Here is a 21,485-nt window from a genome sequence, read left to right as displayed (position 1 = left end):
ATTGAGTTGGTTTATGGTCCATTGTCAGTCAATTTTGAACAGGTTCTTTATGTGTTTCAAAAGAAAGTACATTCAGAAGTTTTGGGATTTGATAGGTGGAAGGTGAGGCCAGAAAGGCAGGTCCACTCTATATAACTTCTATTGAAAAAGATCTGCGAGGCGGGGCTCAGTGGCTCACACCTGTAATCCCAGCACTTTGGGAGGCTGAAGTGAGCGGATCACCTGAGGTCAGGAGTTTGAGAACAGCCTGGCCAATATGGTGACACCCCGTCTCTGCTATAAATACAGAAATTAGTCGGGCGTGGTGGTGGGCACCTGTAAGCCCAGCTACTAGGGAGGCTGAGTCAGGAGGATAGCTTGAACCTAGGTTGCGGAGGTTACAGTGAGCCAAGATCATGCCACTGCACTCCAGCCTGGGCAACAGAGCGAGACCCTGTCCAAAAAAAAAAAAAAAATATATATATATATATATATATATGACTAAGTGGACCCATGGACAGATGCAGTCCAAAAACGTTATTGTTCAAGGGTCAACAATAATGACCTGATGTATTTTCTACTTTGCAGAACAACAGATGCTTATTAAATAATATGTTTATTAAAGCATTATTTCATAATCTTCTGCCTTTCTAGAGGCTTGGTGATGTCCAAGTTCAGCTTTAGGCAACTTCAGTTGCTCTCTCTCTGTCTTCCTGGGTTAAAGAAAAGGATGACTGTAGTTAGGCTATTAAAAATAAAGTAGAGGCCGGGCACGGTGGCTCACGCCTGTAATCCCAGCACTTTGGGAGGCTGAGGCGGGCAGATCATGAGGTCAGGAGATCGAGACCATCCTGGCTAACATGGTGAAACTTCATCTCTACCAAAAATACAAAAAAAATTAGCTGGGTGTGGTGGCGGGCATCTATAGTCCCAGCTACTCGGGAGGCTGAGGCAGGAGAATGGCATGAACCCCGGGAGGCGGCACTTGCAGTGAGCCGAGATCGTGCCACTGCACTCCAGCCTGGGTGACAGAGCGAGACTCCGTCTCAAAAACTAAAATAAAATTAAATTAAATTAAATAAATAAAGTATATTACGTGAATGTAAAAGAACTTCTACCAAAAAAAAAAAAAAAGTTGTTTGGGGATTCAATTTTTAAAATTACTTCCATTAGGACAAGTGTTAATCATGCTACTCAATCTATTATTATTTTTTTTTTGAGACACAGGCTCGCTCCGTCGCCCAGGCTGGAGTGCTGTGGCGCAATCTTGGCTCACTGCAAGCTCCGCCTCCCGGGTTCACGCCTTTCTCCTGCCTCAGCCTCCCGAGTAGCTGGGATTACAGGCGCCGGCCACCGCACCCGGCTAATTTTTTGTATTTTTAGTAGAGACGGGGTTTCACCGTGTTAGCCAGGATCTCGATCTGCTGACCTCGTGATCCGCCCGTCTCGGCCTCCCAAAGTGCTGGGGTTACAGGCGTGAGCCACCGGGCCCGGCTCTTTTTTTTTTTGAGACGGAGTCTCGCACTGTCACCAGGCTGGAGTGCAGTGGCGCGATCTTGGCTCATGATGTTACTCAGGCTGGTCTCAAACTCCTGACCTCAGGTGATCCACCTGCACCACCACACCTGGCCCTCTTTTGAATTTTTATTTGCAATTTTAGATTTGTCTATTGAAGGTAGCATTGTGTTTGGGTGCATTAGGTCTTCCCAGAAACAGACGATGGGGTTATAGGCTGGCCAAAGTCATTCACGCTTATACACCCAGCAATTTGCGAGGCTGAGACAGGTGGATCACTTGAGCCCAGGAGTTTGAGAGCAGCCTGGGCAACATAGTGAGATCCCATCATTATTTTTTTAAAAAAAATCAGAATTAGCCACAAGTGGTGGTGTGTGCCTGTAGTCCTAACCACTCGTGGAGCTGAGGTGGGAGGATTGAGTCCAGAAGGTCGAGGCTATAATGCAGCCTGACATTCCAGCCTGGGTAACAGAGAGACCCTGTCTCAAAATAATATTTTAAAAAAACATAAACTTTAGGTCAGTTTCCCTTTTTAATTTCCTTTTTGTTTTTTGAGGCAGGGTCTTACTCTGCAGCTGAGGATGGAAAGCAGTGGCATGATCACGGCTCACTGAAACCTCAAGCTCTGGGGTTCAAGTGATCCTCCTGCCTCAGCCTACCAAGTAGCTGGAACTACAGGTGCACACCACCATACCTGGCTAATTTTTGTATTTGTTGTAGAGCCTAGGCTTCTCCATGTTCCCCAGGCTGGTCTCAAACTCCTAGGCTCAAGTGATCTGCCCACCTTGGCCTCCCAAGGTGCTGAGATTATAGGCATGGACCACCGTGCTTGGTCAGTTTTCCAAAAAACCTGCTGAAATTTTGATAATGATTGCATTGAATCTATAGGTTAATATGGGAATAACTGCCATCTATTGAGTACTCCAATCAATGAACATGGAGTATCTTTCCATTTAGATATTTTAAATTATCATCAGGAATATGGTTTCTAGTGTACATTTAGCAGTTATTTTGTTCAAATTATTTATTTATTTAGAGATTGGGTCTCACTCTGAGGTTTTGCCATATTGCTTAGCCTGGGAAACCAACCTACACTCTGTCTCTACCGAACACTAAAAAATTAGCCAGGTGTGGTAGCACACACCTGTGGTCCCAAGTTACTTGGGAGGCTGAGGCGAAAGGACTGATTGAGCCCAGGAGTTGGGGCTGCAGTGAGCTGTGATCATGCCACTGCACTCCAGCCTGGGAGACAGGGCAAGACTATCTCTTAAAAATATATAAATAAAAAATATATTATATATATACAAATATATATAATATATATAATATATATACATTACAGGACCCAATATTATGAGTAATATATATTTTCACACACAATATATAATATACAACATATATTACTTTGATAGTAACATCACTATCAAAGTAATATTTCTAATATATATCAAAGTAGTATATAGTATAATACACAATATATTAATAGTAATACTAATATATTCATAATATATACATATAATATATATACATATGTGTATATATAGAGTATCACACAGGCTGGAGTGCAGTGGTGCTATCTCTGCTCACTGCAACCTCCGCCTCCTGGGTTCAAGCGAGTCTCCTGCCTCAGCCTCCCGAGTAGCTGGGATTAGAGGTGCGTGCCACCACCCCTGGCTTTTTGTATTTTTAGTACAGACGGGGTTTCACCATGTTGGCCAGGCTAGTCTTGAACTCCTGACCTCAAGTGATCTGCCCACCTCAGCCTCCCAAAGTGCTGGGATTACATGCATGAGCCACCAAGCCCGGTCATATATATATTTGTGTAGATTTGGTAACAGAGATTCCTTTTAGAAAAGCACTAGGAGAAAGGGAAGATAACTGATTTTCCATTATTGTTATTCCTCATACCTATGCAGGATTCCTTCCAGGACCCCACTTCCCCCAGGTAGCAACATCCTTAGATGCTGAAGCCTCTCATGTAAAACAGCACAGTGTACTTTATTTTTTTGAGAGGGAGTCTTGCTCTGTTGCCCAGGCTGGAGTGCAGTAGTGCAATCTCGGCTCACTGCAACATCTGCCTCCCAAGGTGAAGCAATTCTCCTGCCTCAGCCTGCCGAATAGCTTGGATTACAGGGGCATGCCACCGTGCCCGGCTAATTTTTGTAGTTTTAGTAGAGACAGGGTTTTACCATGTTGCCCAGGCTGGTTGCAAACTCCTGAACTCAAGCAGTCTGCCCGCCTTGGGCTTCCAAAGTGCTGGGATTACAGGCATGAGCCACTGTGCCCGGCCAGCTGTGAATTTTGACATGCTGAATTCCATAAAACCTCAACAGAACCACTGGAAATTTCTGTAGAATTGATCTCTTCTGACCTGCAACAAGTGGAATATCAGAGAAATGCAACTTGGCCAATCTAAAGACTCCTTCCATATTATTAATCTAACACAACACTTTAGAAAGGTATTTTATTTTTTAGGAAAAGAGCCACAGTTATCTTAAATGTGAAAAACCACATCCAATAAACCAATAGAAGTTTCAGGAACAAGGGAACATCTTATTGTCACGCATTCACAGTGAAACCCATTTTAATGCAGGTCTAGAGCCAACTGCAGTCCTGTCCAATCCCCTAGGTACAAGGGCCTGGCTCCTCTTCCTGTGTACTGCCCGACTTCCTCATCTCACTAGGTCCAGACAAAAGCAGATGTCCACTGTCTTCCTCACATGTTGTGATCGTGGCTTAGAGGTAGGCACAGTGCCGCTCCAGCAGCGAGGGGTTCGCGTTACTTAGGAACAGCAGCTCTTTTTTCCCTTCTTCTGTAGGAGCTAAAATAGAGACAAACACAGGTAAGTGGCAGTTTCCTGCTGCTGCACTGTGTTCCCCAGGAAATGGTGTAGTCAGAGGCTACTATATCCAAATTACGTTCTGAGGTAATTATCATCTCCCAAGAAATCTTACTTCTAGACCCTTACCCCAACAAGCTACTCTTCTTTTGTATGCATTATTTCCTTTTCTGTGTCTACTCCTCCAATCCACCATGGAGCTCTCCTTCCACTCCAAGAGTGTCTTCTGGACGTCAGGATTTTGTCACATCTCCCAACTCTTAGAAATCTGTCCATTGTGTGTCCCAACTTAACATGCTGCAGTTAGTCTTACACTCTTCACTGTACTCCTTTAATAAGCTATTCCAATTAGTACTTTTTTTTTTTTCTTTTTTCAATAGAAATAGGGTCTCACTGTATAAACCAGGCTGGTCTCAAATTGCCAACGTCAAGTGATCCTCCCACCTTGGCCTACCAAAGTGCAGATTACAGGCGTGAGCCACTGCACCAGGCCTCCAATTACTATTAACTTTCTATTATCTAGTGATAGAACAGCCTTAGCTTTTCTTCTATATCCCCTCTCATATTCAAAGGTGAGGTCAAGGGCAAATAAATGAACAGCTGGAATGCTTTCAGTCAGAGTAGATGAAATATGGTGCTGAAGTTAATTTCTGTACATCTACTAGGACAGGTGTGGCAAAGATTTACTTAGGTGCTGGAGTAGCCCTCGTGCAGTATGAATTATTCTGTGGGTGTCCCAGAATGAATCTCTCAAGTGAAGTCTGTTGAATGAATAAATTCATTAAGGAGAATGTGGCAGGAACCCAATTACCTGGAAACTCTGCCCAGTGGATGGAGTTGGTTTTGCTCCCTTCTTTATCATGAAACATTTAGGGATAAAATCTCTTTTGTAAATTAAACCATAACAACCTTCCACCCACCTTTCTGTACCATTTATCAGCCAGAAAGAAGTCAAGATAAAGGATAAAGTACAAATTAGAGGCTGTTGTTGATGGAAGAAGAGATCAAGGCTCTGATTGAGTGGGATTCTACTGTGATCACAAAGCCCTGATAGGAAAAAACTAAATGATGGACCTTTCTCATGTTGAAGCCAATTGTTTTCCAAATAATACTGAATACAACTTTCAAATTCCTTTGGGTTATAGTTGGAAACCAGGATGGGAATAAAGGGATCCAGGGCATCAAATCCTTCCTGGGGAAGAAAAAGGATCAGGAAACATATTAGTTAAGGGACAAAGCACCAGACAAACTACTTAAGCACTTTGAAGGCAAAGTCTTTGTTTTTCTTCTATGTAACTCTACTTCTCATTCTCTGGCAACATTGCCTGATACAGGATTCCACATATGGTGTCTGGCTACTCGTGCTCTACGCGGCCACAGATACTATATCTATATATGTATTTTTGAGATGGACTCTCGCTCTGTCGCCCAGGCTGGAGTGCAGTGGCGCAATCTCGGCTCACTGCAAGCTCCGCCTCCTGGGTTCACACCATTCTCCTGCCTCAACCTCCCAAGTAGCTGGGATTACAGGCGCCCGCTGCCACGCCCGGCTAATTTTTTTTTTTTTTTTGCATTTTTAGTAGAGACGGGGTTTCACCATGTTAGCCAGGATGGTCTCAATCTCTTGACCTTGTGATCCACCCGCCTCGGCCTCCCAGAGTGCTAGGATTACAGGCATGAGCCACCATGCCCGGCCTGAAGCGAGCAGTTCAAGACCACCCTAGGCAAAAACATAGTTAAGACCCTGCCTCTAAAAAAAAAAAAAAAAAAAAAAGACAGACAACATTCAGCGTGGTTGGGTATGGTGACATGTGCTCAAGGCTACAGTGAGTTATGATGGTGCTACTGCACTACAACCTGGGTGACAGAGTGAGAACCTGTCTCCAAAAACATAATGATCGGGACATGTTAAAACGATATAGAAGCAAGTTTGAAGGAGCTTTTTTTTTTGCTGTTGTGACAGGGCCTCACTCTGTCGCCCAGGATGGTGTGCACTGGCAAAATCAGGGCTGACTACAACCTTGACCTCCCGGGCTCAAGCGATCCTCCCACCTCAGTCTTCAGAGTAGCTGTGACTACATGTGAATGCCACCATGCCCAGCTAATTTAAAAATTTTTTTTGGGCCGGGCGCGGTGGCTCAAGCCTGTAATCCCAGCACTTTGGGAGGCCGAGACGGGCGGATCACGAGGTCAGGAGATCGAGACCATCCTGGCTAACACGGTGAAACCCCGTCTCTACTAAAAAATACAAAAAAAACCTAGCCGGGCGAGATGGCGGGCGCCTGTAGTCCCAGCTACTCGGGAGGCTGAGGCAGGAGAATGGCGTAAACCCAGGAGGCGGAGCTTGCAGTGAGCTGAGATCCGGCCACTGCACTCCAGCCTGGGTGACAGAGCGAGACTCCGTCTCAAAAAAAAAATAATAATAATAAATAAATAAATTTTTTTTGTAGAGGTGGGGTCTCACTTTGTTGCCCAGGCTGGTCTCAAACTCCTGAGCTCAAGGGATCCTTCTGCCTTGGCCTCCCAAAGTGCTGGGATTACAGCTGTGAGCCACCATGCTCACAGGAAGGAATTTTTTTTTTTTTTCTTGAGACGGAGTCTTGCTTTGTGGCTCAGGCTAGAGTGCAGTGGCGCAATCTTGGTTCACTGCAACATCCGCCTCCTGGGTTCAAGCGATTCTTCTGCCTCAGCCTCCCAAGTAACTGAGACTACACGCACGTACCACCACGCCTGGCTAATTTTTTGTATTTTTAGTAGAGATGGGGTTTCACCGTGTTAGCCAGGATGGTCTCGATCTCCTGACCTCGTTATCCACCTGCCTCGGCCTCCCAAAGTGCTGGGATTACAGGCATGAGCCACTGCACCCGGCCAGAGACATGACAACTTAATGTGACACATTATCTGGGATTTATTTTTCTATAAAAGATACCGGGATAACTGGCTACATCAGAATTAATTCCACTAATTAGGTATAAGTATGACATCAATGTCAATTTTCTGACTTTGATAATTATGCTCAGGGTATATATTAAAGTATCTTTATTTATATGAATGAGACATTATTTGGAGACAAAGAAGTGTTAAGACCAGGCACTGTGGTTCACGCCTATAATCCTAGCACTTTGGGAGGCTGAGGTGGGCGGATCACTTGAGGTCAGGAGTTTGAAACCAGCCTGGCCAACATGGTGAAACCTCATCTCTACTAAAAAAAAAAAAAATTTAGCTGGGCGTGGTGGTGGACACCTGTAATCCCAGCTACTTAGGAGGCTGAGAAAGGAGAATCACTTGAACCCAGTAGGTGGAGGTTGCGGTGAGCCGAGATTGCGCCATTGCACTCAAGCCTGGGTGACAGAGCAAGTCTCCGCCTCAAAAAAAAAAAAAAAAGCAAAGAAACTCTGGAGAAAGACAGACGGCTAAAGCAATTATGATCAAGTTAATATTTTGGGAATCCAGGAGAAGGGCATAAAGGAATATGATTTTTCTCTAAGTCTGAAATTATGTCAAAATAAATAGATTAATAAATACTTTTCTTTAGACAGGATAACAATCTAAGACAAATTTTCGTTTGACTTGACCTTTCCCAGCAACTCCTGGGGCAGATAGGCTTTCTGGGGCTTAAAGAGAGACCCAGTCTGGCTCAAAGTCGACACAATGGCACCACCATGCTGAAAGAAACGAGAAATGGCTGAACTGGAAAAAGTTGAAAAGGATAGAAAACTGCAATTTAATCATCTGTAAATGTTTTTTTCTTTCTTGGGCATACAGTGTTACAAAAGTATGGTCTAGCACAGTTAAATGGCAACTAAATTGGTTATTCCAGCTTTGGCTCTGACAGTAAACTGCTGCCTGATTTTAATTTACCATGACATATGTGTGGGTCTCAAACTCTTTTCCAAAGACCGTAAGGAAATACAAAAACACTTTAAATGTCTACAAGCAAAATAAAATCAGGCCAATATTTAAATAAAATGGTTGTGAATAAACTTACTCCAGTTAAGTGGAAAGATTATAAACCATATACATAGATTTTAATTCAGACCTTATTTCTAACTTGGTACAGATACAGGAATTAAATAAGACATAATAACTTACTGTCCATAAAATTAGAGACAGTAAAGTACTAGCAATGAAATAGGAGAACATGTTTAAAATGAAAATACATTTCTTTCTGAAATGTGTGAGGTATCATATACACTTACCCAATCATTTTTCGTCATTTTCCTTAAGTTGTGAACAAGTGCTAATTCCTCTGGGGCAATCTGCATATTGGACAGAAAGAGATAAGAGATCATCACGTGCCTTTCCCAGATGTCCTCCTGAAATAACTGACAATTTTTTTGTGTTTTTTTTTTGTTTTTCTTGACAGAGTCTTGCTCTGTCACCCAGGCTGGAGTGCAGTGGCGTGATCTCGGCTCACTTGCAACCTCCGCCTCCTGGGTTCAAGCAATTCTCCTGCCTCAGCCTCCTGAGTAGCTGGGACTACAGGCAGATGCCATCAGCACCTAATTTTTTGTATTTTTAGTAGAGACAGGGTTTCACCATGTTAGCCAGGATGGTCTCAAACTTCTGACCTTGTGATCCGCCCACCTCGGCCTCCCAAAGTGCTGGGATTACAAGCATGAGCCACCGTGCCTGGCGACAACAATTTTTTTAAAACCCTCAACTAAGACATAATTGTATACCTGAAGGTACTCCCTCTGGGATAAGCCACATAGCCTTTGGCCTCAGAACTGCCATGCTTCTGGAGATTAACAACAGTCACCGAGAAAAACACCCACTACCCCAAACCAGCCCCATTTTGATGCTTCTGATCTCCTCTGCTTAGACCATCTAGCCTCATTTTGAAAAAAGAATCAAAAGATAAAAAATTAAGAAAGAAAGAAAACATAGCTTCTGCTGTCATTCTCTTTCCACAATATACTCCCTTAGTTTTCAATGAATAGTGGAACTCTTGGCATTACCTTCTCCTCTGTTTCCATTTTACTGTTTATCTTTTTTTTTTTTTTTTTTTTTGAGACAGAGTCTCATTCTGTTGCCCAGCCTGGAATGCAGTGATACCATCTCCACTCATTGCAGCCTCTGCCTCTTGGGCTCAAGCCATCCTCCCATCTCAGCCTTCCAAGGAGCTCGAGCTACATACAGGTGCAAACCACCATGCCCAGCTAATTTTTTGTGTTTTTTGTAGAGACAGGGTTTCACTGTGCTGCCCAGGCTGATCTCAAACTCCAAACTCCTGGACTCAAGCAAACCACCCATCTCGGCCTCCTAAAAGTGCTGGGATTACAGGCATCAGCCACCACAGGCCTTGCTGTTTATCTTCATATATATATACATGCATATATGAATATGAGTATATGTGTATATATGCACATATGAATATATGTGTATGTGCAGATATACATGTGAATATGTGCATATATACGCAAACACATATGTGCACATACATATGTATATGTGCATATACACATATATATATGAATGTGTGTGTGTGTGTATATGGAGTTTTTTTGACACGGAGTTTTGCTCGTTGCCCAGGCTGGAGTGCAGTGGCGCAATCGGCTCCCGGGTTCAAGCGATTCTCCTGCCTCAGCCTCCTGAGTAGGTGGGATTACAGGCATGCGCCACCATGCCCGGCCAGTTTTTGTATTTTTAGTAGAGAAGGGGTTTCACCATGTTGGTCAAGCTGGTCTCAAACTCCGACCTCAGGTGATTCGGCCGCCTCAGTCTCCCCAAGTGCTGGGATTACAGGCATGAGCCACTGCGCCCAGCCATATATATATTTTTTAAGAGACAGGATCTCACTCTGTCACCCAGGTTGGTGTGCAGTGTTGCAATCATGCCACATTACAACCTTGAACTCCAGGGCTCAAGTGATCCTCTGGCCTCAGCTTTCCAGTAGCGGTGACTACAGGTGTGTGCCACCATGCCTGGCTACTGGCTAATTCCTTATTTTTTTAGAGGCAGGGGCCTTGCTATAGTGCCCATCCTAGTCTTGAACTCCTGGCCTCAAGTGATCCTCCCACCTCAGCATCCCGAGCCACTGGGATTACAGGCGTGAGCCACTGCACCCAGCTGTTTACTGTTTATCTTACTTTAAATATTCCTAGGGCAAGAAAACATATTGTATGGTCTACAAGGCTAAGACCCAGCCTCCATACTGATGGAACCAGAAATCAGAGAAAGAATATCGATAGAGACACCCAGTTTTCCTACCGGGCTTTTATCTTCTCTTTTCAGGGTGGTTCTTCCCCAAAGAGCATTGATTCCATCCACGGCCACCAGGAGGTGAAAAATACCCAAAGAACTTTGCCTCTTTAGCTCTTTCAGCACAATTCCAACTGCATCTGTGGCGTTCCTCACCCGTGTGATGCCCTATTGGGAGAGACAGTGGATTGTAGTGCTACCGGAGGCCTTCTCTTGTTATTGCATGTTACACATTCAGTGTCTTTTCTTATACCTGTTCAACCACTTCTCCCAGAGGACTGCCTTTCTCAGTGCTTTCTCTCTTATTCCAGACATACTTCTCTTGAACTTTTATCTAAAAGCAAGCAAAGAAAATAAAAACCAAAAAAAGGCTACTTGGCCTAAGGGTGAAACCATCGCTTGAAAAGGTTGGAGGCTAAGGTTAATAGGAGTTCATTTTAATCTATTGTTCAGGTTCTGTAAGAGTGAAGTGAATGCTTTGGTTTTTTTTTTTTGTTTTTTGTTTTTTTTTTTTGAGACAGAGTTTCGCTCTGTAACCCAAGCTGAAGTGCAGTGGTGCGATCTCAGCTCACTGCAACATCCACTTCCCAGGTTCAAGCGATTCTCCTGCCTCAGCCTCCTGAGTAGCTGGGATTTCGGGCGTGTGCCAACATGCCTGGCTAATTTTTGTATTTTTAGTAGAGATGGGGTTTCACCATGTTGGCCAGGCTGGTCTAGATTCCTGACCTCAGGTGATCTGCCCACCTCGGCCTCCCAAAATGCTAGGATTACATGTCTGAGCCACCACGCCTGACCTCTTTTTTCTGTTTTTTGAGACCATATCTCACTTTGTCACCCAGGCTGGAGTGCAGTGGCGCTATCTCGGCTCACTGCAACCTCTGATTCTCAGGTTCAAGAGATTCCCCTGCCTCAGCCTCCTGAATAGATGGGCCTACAGGCGTGCACCACCACGCCCAGCTAATTTTTGTATTTTTAGTAGAGATGGGATTTCATCATGTTGGCCAGGCTCATCTCGAACTCCTGCCTCGGCCTCCCAAAGTGCTGGGATTATAGATATGAGCCACCGTACCTGACCAAAGTGAATGCTTTCTAATCCATTTCTGCTTGGAGTCTTGAAAAAACATACATAAGGGATTCTGATGAAAATGTCCAGAATGGCATCTGCATTTTTAACAAGCCCTTAGGTGACTCTGCTTTATACCCAGAGTTGAAGGCCCCTGGTCTAGACAGGGTATCCAAGAATCACCAGGGTAAAGAAGAATTTTTCCAATACATTTCTGGTTCCCTAAAAAGATCTTATCTGGAGAAAATCATGTAGTTGGAAATGTGCTTGTGAGGGATTGGAGGATGTACCTTGACAAGTCAATGAATCAACTGAATTTCACTTTGCTACCCACAAAATGGGAACAACTTACTGTTGCCTATTTATTTCACATGGATAAATGAGTTTCAAGTTATGAGTCCACCGTGAGCAAAACTTACAAAAAGAAATTAAAACTGATACAGATATTTCAACTCCAGTATCAGTTCTCCATAGTCTATTGGTACTCAGGGCACAAAGAATCCATATAAGGACTACCAAGCACTCAACTTCTGAGAGTCTAGTCACCTGGTTCAAGAAGCGCTCATTTGTAGTTTTGAAATTCTTCAGCCAGGTTGAAGCCTCTAAAGGTTGATCAAAGCGCTGTTTGTTGTAGTTGGACTGCAGAAGATCCTGACAATTTTTCACCCAAAGATGAGCTTTAAAAAAAAGAGGCAGAAGAAAACAAGCCACGCAGAAACTGTATTCAACTCGAAATATTCCAGCCTCTTTTAAGTTATGGGAAATGACTTTAGTTTCTCATATATATTTCTTTTCTTTGGTGTTTTTTTTTTTTTTTTGAGACGGAGTCTCGCTCTATCGCCCAGGCTGGAGTGCAGTGGTGTGATCTCGGCTCACTGCAAGCTCTGCCTCCCGGGTTTATGCCATTCTCCTGCCTCAGCCTCCTGAGTAGCTGGGACTACAGGCGCCCGCCACCTCGCCTGGCTAGTTTTTTGTATTTTTTAGTAGAGACGGGGTTTCACCGTGTTAGCCAGGATGGTCTCGATCTCCTGACCTCGTGATCCACCCGTCTCGGCCTCCCAAAGTGCTGGGATTTCAGGCTTGAGCCACCGCGCCCGGCTCTTTTCTTTGTTTTTTGAGACAGCCTCTTGCTCTGTCACCCAGGCTGGAAGGCAGGATGTGATCACAGCTCACTGTAACCTTGAACTCCCAGGCTCAGGCGATCCTCCTGCCTCAGCCTCTCAAAGTCTGGTGCACCACTATGCCTGGCCTTGTCAGGTCCAGCTTAGACTAAACATTATCATTAGAATCAATATATAAATCATACCAAGTGAATTAAATGCCACTTCTGCTTACTGGCAGGTTTGAAAGGTAAGTTAGAAAATGTGGATGTTACTATGCAAGCAGGGTTGTTTAAAAAAGAAAATGTGGATGCACACAACATTGAACACAAAAGAGATAAATGCAAGTTTTGACAATCCACACTGACGACTCTAGAATGCTGATAAATAGTAAAAGGCTCTCTGGGTACTCAGGATTGTTAACTGATGGCAAAACAAAAACAAAAACAAAAAAACAACAACAAAAAACTCCATGGCGACCTCTAAGGCAGGAGTTTATGCTCATGGGTATTAAATATCAAAAGAAGGACTGCTTAGCATCAAAGACTTCAGGAAGCTTTTACTCCAATTTCCTTTTGTCACATTGACTTCACCTTGTAACCTGCTTGGCAATAATATCACGAAGAAATCATGATGGATGAGCTCAGACTGCTCTGGAGCAAAGGCTTTTTTTTTTTTTTTTTTGAGACAGGGTCTTGCTTTGTTGCCCACGCTAGAGTATAGTGGTGTGATCACAGCTCACTGCAGCCTCCTCCTGGGCTCTAAGCAATATTCCGACCTCGGCCTCCCAAAGTGCTGTGATTATGGGTGTCAGCCATTGTGACTGGCAAAGCCTTTTCCTTTAGCTAGGAAAGTTAAAGCTGAGGCCGGGCGCAGTGGCTCACGCCTGTAATCCCAGCACTTTGGGAGGCTGAGGCAGGTGGATCACCTGAGGTCAGGAGTTCAAGACCAGCCCGGCCAACATGGTGAAACCCTGTCTCTATAAAACTACAAAAACTAGCTGGGCGTGGTGGTGTGGAGGGCACCTGTAATCCCAGCTACATGGGAGGCTGAGGCAGGAGAATCTCTTGAGCCTGGGAGGCAGAAGTTGCAGTGACCTGAGATTGCACCACTGCACTCCAGACTGGCCAACAAGAGCGAAACTCCATCTCAAAAAAAAAAAAAAGAAAAGAAAAAAGAAAATACAGTAACAGGATAACTAAACCTAACAGACAGAAGAAACAACAGGAAGTTCTCACCATCTGGAATATGTAGTATCAGCCAGTCCTGTTTTGCACAGAAATGAATAACATGGCAGAGACTGAGGGTTTTTCCTGTTCCCTTCTCTCCATCTAAAGTATGTGTTGTTAAAGAAAACATGACTAGAAGGATCATTTGTACTGTGAACAGTAGTTACGCTTTGTTTTGTTTTGTTTTTTCAGACAGGGTCTCACTGTCTCCCAGGCTGGAATGAAGTGGCTTGATATCAGCTCACAGCAACCTCCACTTCCCGGGTTCAAGCGATTCTCCTGCCTCAGCTTCCCAAGTAGCTGGGATTACAGGTGCATGCTACCACACCCGGCTAATTTTTTGCATTTTTAGTAAATGCGGGGTTTCGCTATGTTGGCCAGGCAGGTCTTGAACTCCTGACTTCAGGTGATACGCCTGCTTCGGCTTCCCAAACTCCTGGGATTACAGGTGTGAGCCACAGTGCCTGGCCTCCATAGTACTTTTTTTCATTTCTTCTTTTCCCTTATTTGAGGGGAGAAAGCATTGGTTTATGAGGGTCCAAGCAGGCAGGAAAGGATACACAGAAGATATCGTACAGCCGGATAAGCAAAATTGGTGTTTTTCAGGTAATGCAGAAGTTCTAGGGCTGGTTTCCTTACCATCAGGCAAGCTTCACTGAGTGTCTTCACCTGATAAAATAGGAAAGGAAGGAGTGGGTGGGGTGTGGAATTTCTAGCCAGTTCTTGGTATACATACTCTGCCAAAAGTGGCAACCAAGACCATCAAGTTGCATGCCTCTAATTTATTCGGTTAGGAGAAGCTGGGTTGGTACTGAGTTTGAAAATCTATCCATATAACTTAGCTAAAAACTGAAATACATTATTCCGCACTAAGTAACATGATAGTCAGCTTTTGATTATTCCTGTTACTGAAGCATATATTCTATCGCAGCTAAAATCTACAAATAATTGATATGTCTCATGACAAAATTATGTATACCACTTAGGGCCACTGTAAATATGGAAAGCATATAGAAAAATGCTTAAAATTTCTGACACAAGTTAATAATTCAATAAACATTAACTTTTTTTTTTTTTTTGAGACGGAGTTTCACTCTTGTTGCTCAGGCTGGAATGCAATGGCACAATCTCGGCTCACCACAACCTCTGCCTCCCGGTTCAAGTGATTCTCCCACCTCAGCCTCCTGAGTAGCTGGGATTACAGGCATGCACCACCACGCCTGGCTATTTTGTATTTTTAGTACAGATGGAGTTTCTCAATATTGGTCAGGCTGGTCTCAAACTCCCGACCAACATAGGGAGACCTGTACTCTACATCTCTGACCTCCTGGGCTCAAGTGATCCTCCTGTCGTGGTAGCTCAAAGTGCTGGGATTACAGGTGTGAGCCACAGCTCCCAGCCCTGATGTGCCTTTTTTTTTTTTTTTTTGAAACAGAGTTTCACTTTTGTCACCCAGGCTGGAATGCAGTGATGTGATCTCAGCTAACTGCAACCTCCGCCTCCTGAGTTCAAGTGATTCTCCTACCTCAGCCTCCCAAGGAGCTGGGATTACAGGTGCTCGCCACCACGCCTGGCTAATTTTTATATTTTTAGTAGAGATGGGGATTTGCCATATTGGCCAGGCTGCTCTCCAACTACTAACCTCAGGTGATCCACTTGCCTTGGCCTCCCAAAGTGCTGGGATTACAGGCGTGAGCCACCACGCCCAGCCGACATTTGTTTTAATACCTGTATCGTGTTTTTTTGAACATTGAACCTTCCATTAAGTTTGGAATCGCCTGTCAAATCCTACACCAATTCAATTGTTTTGTTAGGATTTCTTTTAAAAATATCAACACTGGCTGGGTACAGTGGCTCACGCCTGTAATCCCAGCACTTTGGGAAGTCGAGGTGAGCAGATTACTTAAGGCCAGGAGTTCAAGACAAGCCTGGCCAAACATGGTGAAACTCCGTCTCTACTAAAAATACAAAAATTAGCTGGGCATGGTGGTGCATGCCTGTAGTCACAGCTACTTGTGAGACTGAAGCAGGAAAAATGCTTGACCCCGGGAGGCAGAGCTTGCAGTGAGCTGAGATCGTGTCACTGCACTCCAGTCTGTGCGACAGAGCGAGACTCCGTCTCAAAAAAATAAAAAAATTAACACTATTTTAGTTATACTTACAAACAGTATTTGTTAGATATTTATTCTTATTAGTAGACATATTTTAATATTTTCTTTGCAAATCAGTTTCACACACATTAGTGCTTCCCAAATTTCCTGCCAAAGTATTCTGGTAGCAAAAGGGGAATGAACACATAAACTCTGAAAGGTTAGTATGCTGGGGGTGTGAGGTATGGATGGCCTTAGAGTTGTGGGGGCAGCTGGTCACACCTGCTCCTGAGGTGCCATGTATTTAGTTCTAGAGAAAAAAGTAAATGGTTAAAGTAATAAAAATAAATTTTAGGCCAGGCACGGTGGCTCATGCCTATAATCCCAGCACCTTGGGAGACCTAGGTGGGCGGATCATGAGGTCAGGAGTTCGAGACCAGCCTGACCAACATGGTGAAACCCTGTCTCTACTAAAATTACAAAAATCAGCCTGGCGTGGTTGCGGCACCTGTAATCCCAGCTACTGAGGAGGCTGAGGCGGAAGAATTGCTTGAACCCAGGAGGTGGAGGTTGCAGTGAGCCAAGATCACGCCACCGCACTCCAGCCTGGGTGACAGAGCGAGACTCCGTCTCAAAAAAAAAATTAACTAAAAATAAATTTTAGGCCGGGCGCACTGGCTCACGCCTGTAATCCCTGCACTTAGGGAGGCCAAGGCGGGGGGATCACCTGAGGTCGGGAGTTTGAGACCAGCCTGACCAATATTGAGAAACTCCATCTGTACTAAAAATACAAAATAGCCAGGCGTGGTGGTGCATGCCTGTAATCCCAGCTACTCAGGAGGCTGAGGTGGGAGAATCACTTGAACCGGGAGGCAGAGGTTGTGGTGAGCCGAGATTGTGCCATTGCATTCCAGCCTGAGCAACAAGAGTGAAACTCCGTCTCAAAAAAAAAAAAAAAAGTTAATGTTTATTGAATTATTAACTTGTGTCAGAAATTTTAAGCATTTTTCTATATGCTTTCCATATTTACAGTGGCCCTAAGTGGTATACATAATTGTGTTGCCCAGACTGGTCTCGAACTCCTGGGCTCAAGTGATCCCTCCACCTTGGCCTCGCAAAGTGCAGCTGGGATTACAGGCATGAGCCATAGCGCCCGACCTGTTATGCCCTTATTATTCATCTAATTTCCTGAAATAAACCACACTAAAGAAATAAGATCCTCCGGCTCGCACGCTAAAACTCACCTGCACAGGCAAGCTTGATAACATTTTCACAAAATACATGGGAGAATAAAAACCAATGCATCTAATCAAAATATCGCTTCTATTTAGCTCAGGAGTATATTATGATTTTGCTTTTGTGCAGCATATTAACTATTTTCATGATATTTTGCCAAGGCAAATTTTAAGTTCATTTAAAACAATTATTTGATGCTGAAATTACTGGAATCTTCTTGGGCTATACAAGGAGGAAAACATCAATACTGTTTAAACATGAGCTTAAAGTAATTGTACTAGTCACAAAAGGTAATCAACAGATGAATTTCTGTTTTTCAGATTAAATTTCATCTTTTATAATTTTCTTCTCATTTAGCCCAACCCCTTTGCTAGCAGCAGCTTGTATTCTGGGCTCCCCCCAGTACCATTCCCTGTCTTGAGCACCTGCATCGCAAAGCGAGGAGGAAGGCCATGGGGAAATACAGTCTTCAAATCCTGGGGGGAGATGTTGTAGTGCTGACCCTCGTGCTGATCCCCATGCTTGGCCTAGGAAATAAGAGTGCAAACAGGTATAATGGTGACAAAGTGACCAAGACTTTCTTTTTGTCTTCTTGTGTATGTGTGTGTGTGTATATATATATATATACTTTTTTTTTTTTTGAGACGGAGTCTCGCTCTGTCGCCCAGGCTGGAGTGCAGTGGCTGGATCTCAGCTCACTGCAAGCTCCGCCTCCCAGGTTCAAGCAATTCTACTGCCTCAGCCTCCCAAGTAGCTAGGATCACAGGCATGTGCCATCACACCTGGCTAATTTTGTATTTTTAGTAGAGACAGGGTTTCTCCATGTTGGACAGGCTGGTCTTCAAGTGATCTGCCTGCCTTGGCTTCCCGAAGTGCTGGGATTACAGGTGTGAGCCACTGCACCCGGCCTTTATGTCTTGTTTTTTCTTTTTTTTTTTGAGACAAGATCTTGCTCGGTTTACCAGGATGGAGTATGGTGGTGCAATCACGGCTCACTGAGGCCTCCAATTCCCAGGCTCAAGAGATCCTCCTGCCTCAGCCTCACGAGTAGCTGGGACCACAGGTGTGCACCACTACACCTGGCTAACTTCTTGACTTTTTTGGTAGACATGAGGTCTTGCTGTGTTGCCCAGGTTGGTCTTGAACTCCTGAACTCCAGTGATCCTCCCGCTTTAGCCTCTCAGTGTTGGGATTACAGGCGTGAGCCACTGCGCCCTGGACCACTCATCTCTTAAAGCTGGAAAAGATACCTCCCATTGTTTTGAGAAAGCCTGTTGCCCAGACTGGAGTGCAGTGGCCTGATCTCAGCTGACTGTAGCCTTGACCTCTTCGGCTCAAGTGATCCTTGTACCTAAACCTCTCCAGTAGCTGGGACTACAGGCGCATGCCACTATGCACTGCTAATTGAAAAACTTTTGGCCGAGTGCGGTGGCTCATGCCTGTCATCCCAGCACTATGGGAGGCCAAGGTCGGTGGATCATGAGGTCAGGAGTTCAAGACCAGCCTGGCCAAGAGGGTGAAAGCCCGTCTCTACAAAAAATACAAATAATTAGCCAGGCATGGTGGCAGGTGCCTGTAATCCCAGCTACTCGGGAGGCTGAGGCACAGAACTGCTTGAACCCGGGAGGTGGAGGATGCAGTGAGCCATGATCATGCCACCGTACTCCAGCCTGGGCGACAGAGCAAGGCTCCGTCTAAAAAAAAGAAAAAAAAGAAAAAGAAAAAAAAATTTTTTTTGGTTGGGTGCAGTGGCTCATGTCTGTAATCCCAGCACTTTAGGAAGCTGAGGTGGGTGGATTGCCTGAGGTCAGGAGTTTAAGACCAGCCTGGCCAACATGGTGAAACCCAATCTGTACTAAAAATACAAAACTTAGCCAGGCGTGGTGATGGGTGCCTGTAATCACAGTTACTTGGGAGGCTGAGACAGGAAAATCACTTAAACCCGGGAGGTGGAGGCTGCAGTGAGACGAGACCGCGCCATTGCACTCCAGCCTGGGCAAGAAGAGTAAAACTCTGTCTCGAAAAAAAAAAAAAAAATTGTTGGTCGGGCGCGGTGGCTCAAGCCTGTAATCCCAGCACTTTGGGAGGCCGAGACGGGCGGATCACGAGGTCAGGAGATCGAGACCATCCTGGCTAACACGGTGAAACCCCGTCTCTACTAAGAAATACAAAAAACTAGCCGGGCGAGGTGGCGGGCGCCTGTAGTCCCAGCTACTCGGGAGGCTGAGGCCGGAGAATGGCGTGAACCCGGGAGACGGAGCTTGCAGTGAGCTGAGATCCGGCCACTGCACTCCAGCCTGGGCTACAGAGCGAGACTCCGTCTCAAAAAAAAAAAAAAAAAAAAAAAAAAAATTGTTTAGAGTTAGGGTCTTGCCATGTTGCCTAGGCTAGTCTAGAACTCCTAAGCTCAAGTGATCCTCCCGCCTAGGCCTCCCAAAGTGCAGGGATTGCAGGCATAAGCTACTGTGCCCATCCTCATTTATCTTAGCCAAGAATCCTGATTGCTGTCCCCAAACCCAGTATGTATATAAAAGTGGTGGCCCAAAGAATGAAGCCAATTGCTCATCAAAGTAAACCGTAGATGTAGGGGTAGCAAAGACAATTCTTGCCATCTGGATTCTTCTGTGCTGTGTATAGAGATGCCCCAGTCATGCGACAAGATCATCTGCATGCTGCTGTTTCCATAGAAACCCCAGAGGAACTGGCAGATAAAAGGACTACAATTACAGAGAAAGCTGAAAGACACTTCAGTGGCTTGATTCATTTATTCTACTTCATTTTGTGTTTGTCAAAATAGGTGAAAGGTATATATATATTGGGATTACAGGCATGAGCCACCTCACCCAGCCATATATATATACTTTTTAAGACAGAGTCTTGCTCTCCTGCCCAGGCTGGAGTGCAGTGGCGCAATCTTGGCTCACTGCAACTTCTGTCTCCTCGGTTCAAGCGATTCTCCTGCCTCAGCCTCCTAAGTAGCTGGGATTACAGGTGCCCGCCACCACAGCCAGCTAATTTTAGTATTTTTAGTAGAGACAGGCTTTCGCCATGTTGGCCAGGCTGGTCTAGAACTGACCTCAAGTGATCCTCCTGCCTCGGCCTCCCAAAGTGCTAGGATGATAGTCATGAGCCACCCCGCATGGCCAAAGACTAGAGATATATTTAAAACACACCCTGCTGAGATCATGTTTTGAGTAATGGATGATTCTTTTTTTCCTTCCACACAGACTGTATTAAGATGGGAAGACTCAGAGGGTAGGGGCAGGGAAGGAAACTACTGGTTCTTCACATTACAGCACAGACCACAAATTAATTTCTTTTTTTTTTTTTTTTTTTGAGACAGAGTCTCGCTCTGCCGCCCAGGCTGGAGTGCAGTGGCCGGATCTCAGCTCACTGCAAGCTCCGCCTCCTGGGTTTACGCCATTCTCCTGCCTCAGCCTCCCGAGTAGCTGGGACTACAGGCGCCCGCCACCTCGCCCAGCTAGTTTTTTGCATTTTTTTAGTAGAGACGGGGTTTCACCGTGTTAGCCAGGATGGTCTCGATCTCCTGACCTCGTGATCCGCCCGTCTCGGCCTCCCAAAGTGCTGGGATTACAGGCTTGAGCCACCGCGCCCGGCCCACAAATTAATTTCATTTATGAGAGGTAGCAACAAAAAGAAATCAATATCCAGTCTAATGGGGAACTGGACTAGAAAATGCAATACTAGATACTGCTGGAATCCTGGCTTCTGCAGACAAAATTCATTTTAAATGCTGCTCTTCTCATAACAAATCAAGTTAGTTCCCTCTCCAGACCCTAGGAAATCCACTTACAAAAGTGCAAAATAGCACCAGATTGGTTATTAGAAAAACTGGGTTCTGAACCTACCCTGGTAGAAAATTGTGGGCAAGTAGTTTAATTTCTTTAGTATTCTCCATACCAGAGGTTGTTAAGTTATGGCTGGACACCTGCTTTGTAAACAGAGTTTTACTGGTACATGTTCACACCCATTTGTTTATGGCAGAGTTGAGTACTTGTGACAGATCATCCCAGTCCATTGGCCTAAAATATTCACTACATAGTCCTTTAAGAAAAGGTCTGTCACCCAACACATAATATAAGCAATAATAATTGGTAAACTTACCCTGTAAGAAATTAAACTTAGTAAGTATTGAGTATTCGACAACTCTATGCTCAGCAAAATCCGTGAAACTAGGTGAATTCACTAGTTGGGATTACATGGGAACA

At 44.6% G+C, this 21,485-nt stretch overlaps 2 protein-coding genes across 3 annotated transcripts in view; both read right to left on the bottom strand.

Moving 5' to 3' along the window:
* MSTO1 (misato 1, mitochondrial distribution and morphology regulator) overlaps positions 1-21,485 on the bottom strand; it is a 146,053-nt gene that overhangs the window by 8,647 nt on the left and 115,921 nt on the right. The window lies entirely within an intron of this gene.
* DAP3 (death associated protein 3) overlaps positions 3,945-21,485 on the bottom strand; it is a 51,489-nt gene continuing 33,948 nt past the window's right edge. For both annotated transcript variants that reach the window (XM_025381104.1, XM_025381098.1), the window contains 10 exons: positions 17,682-17,783; positions 14,491-14,599; positions 13,940-14,032; positions 12,148-12,278; positions 10,792-10,872; positions 10,548-10,706; positions 8,534-8,593; positions 7,910-7,999; positions 5,409-5,526; positions 3,945-4,316 (listed from right to left, as the gene is read on the bottom strand). In XM_025381104.1, coding sequence (XP_025236889.1) covers positions 4,231-4,316; positions 5,409-5,526; positions 7,910-7,999; positions 8,534-8,593; positions 10,548-10,706; positions 10,792-10,872; positions 12,148-12,278; positions 13,940-14,032; positions 14,491-14,599; positions 17,682-17,783 — 1,029 coding nt within the window. In that variant the 3' untranslated portion in view covers positions 3,945-4,230. The remainder of the gene's footprint in view (positions 4,317-5,408; positions 5,527-7,909; positions 8,000-8,533; positions 8,594-10,547; positions 10,707-10,791; positions 10,873-12,147; positions 12,279-13,939; positions 14,033-14,490; positions 14,600-17,681; positions 17,784-21,485) is intronic.

The sequence above is a fragment of the Theropithecus gelada genome, chromosome 1, assembly GCF_003255815.1.
Source record: "Theropithecus gelada isolate Dixy chromosome 1, Tgel_1.0, whole genome shotgun sequence".
Lineage (NCBI taxonomy): Eukaryota > Metazoa > Chordata > Mammalia > Primates > Cercopithecidae > Theropithecus > Theropithecus gelada.
Note: the sequence above shows the minus strand (reverse complement) of the source record. Positions and strands in the feature narration are given on the sequence as shown.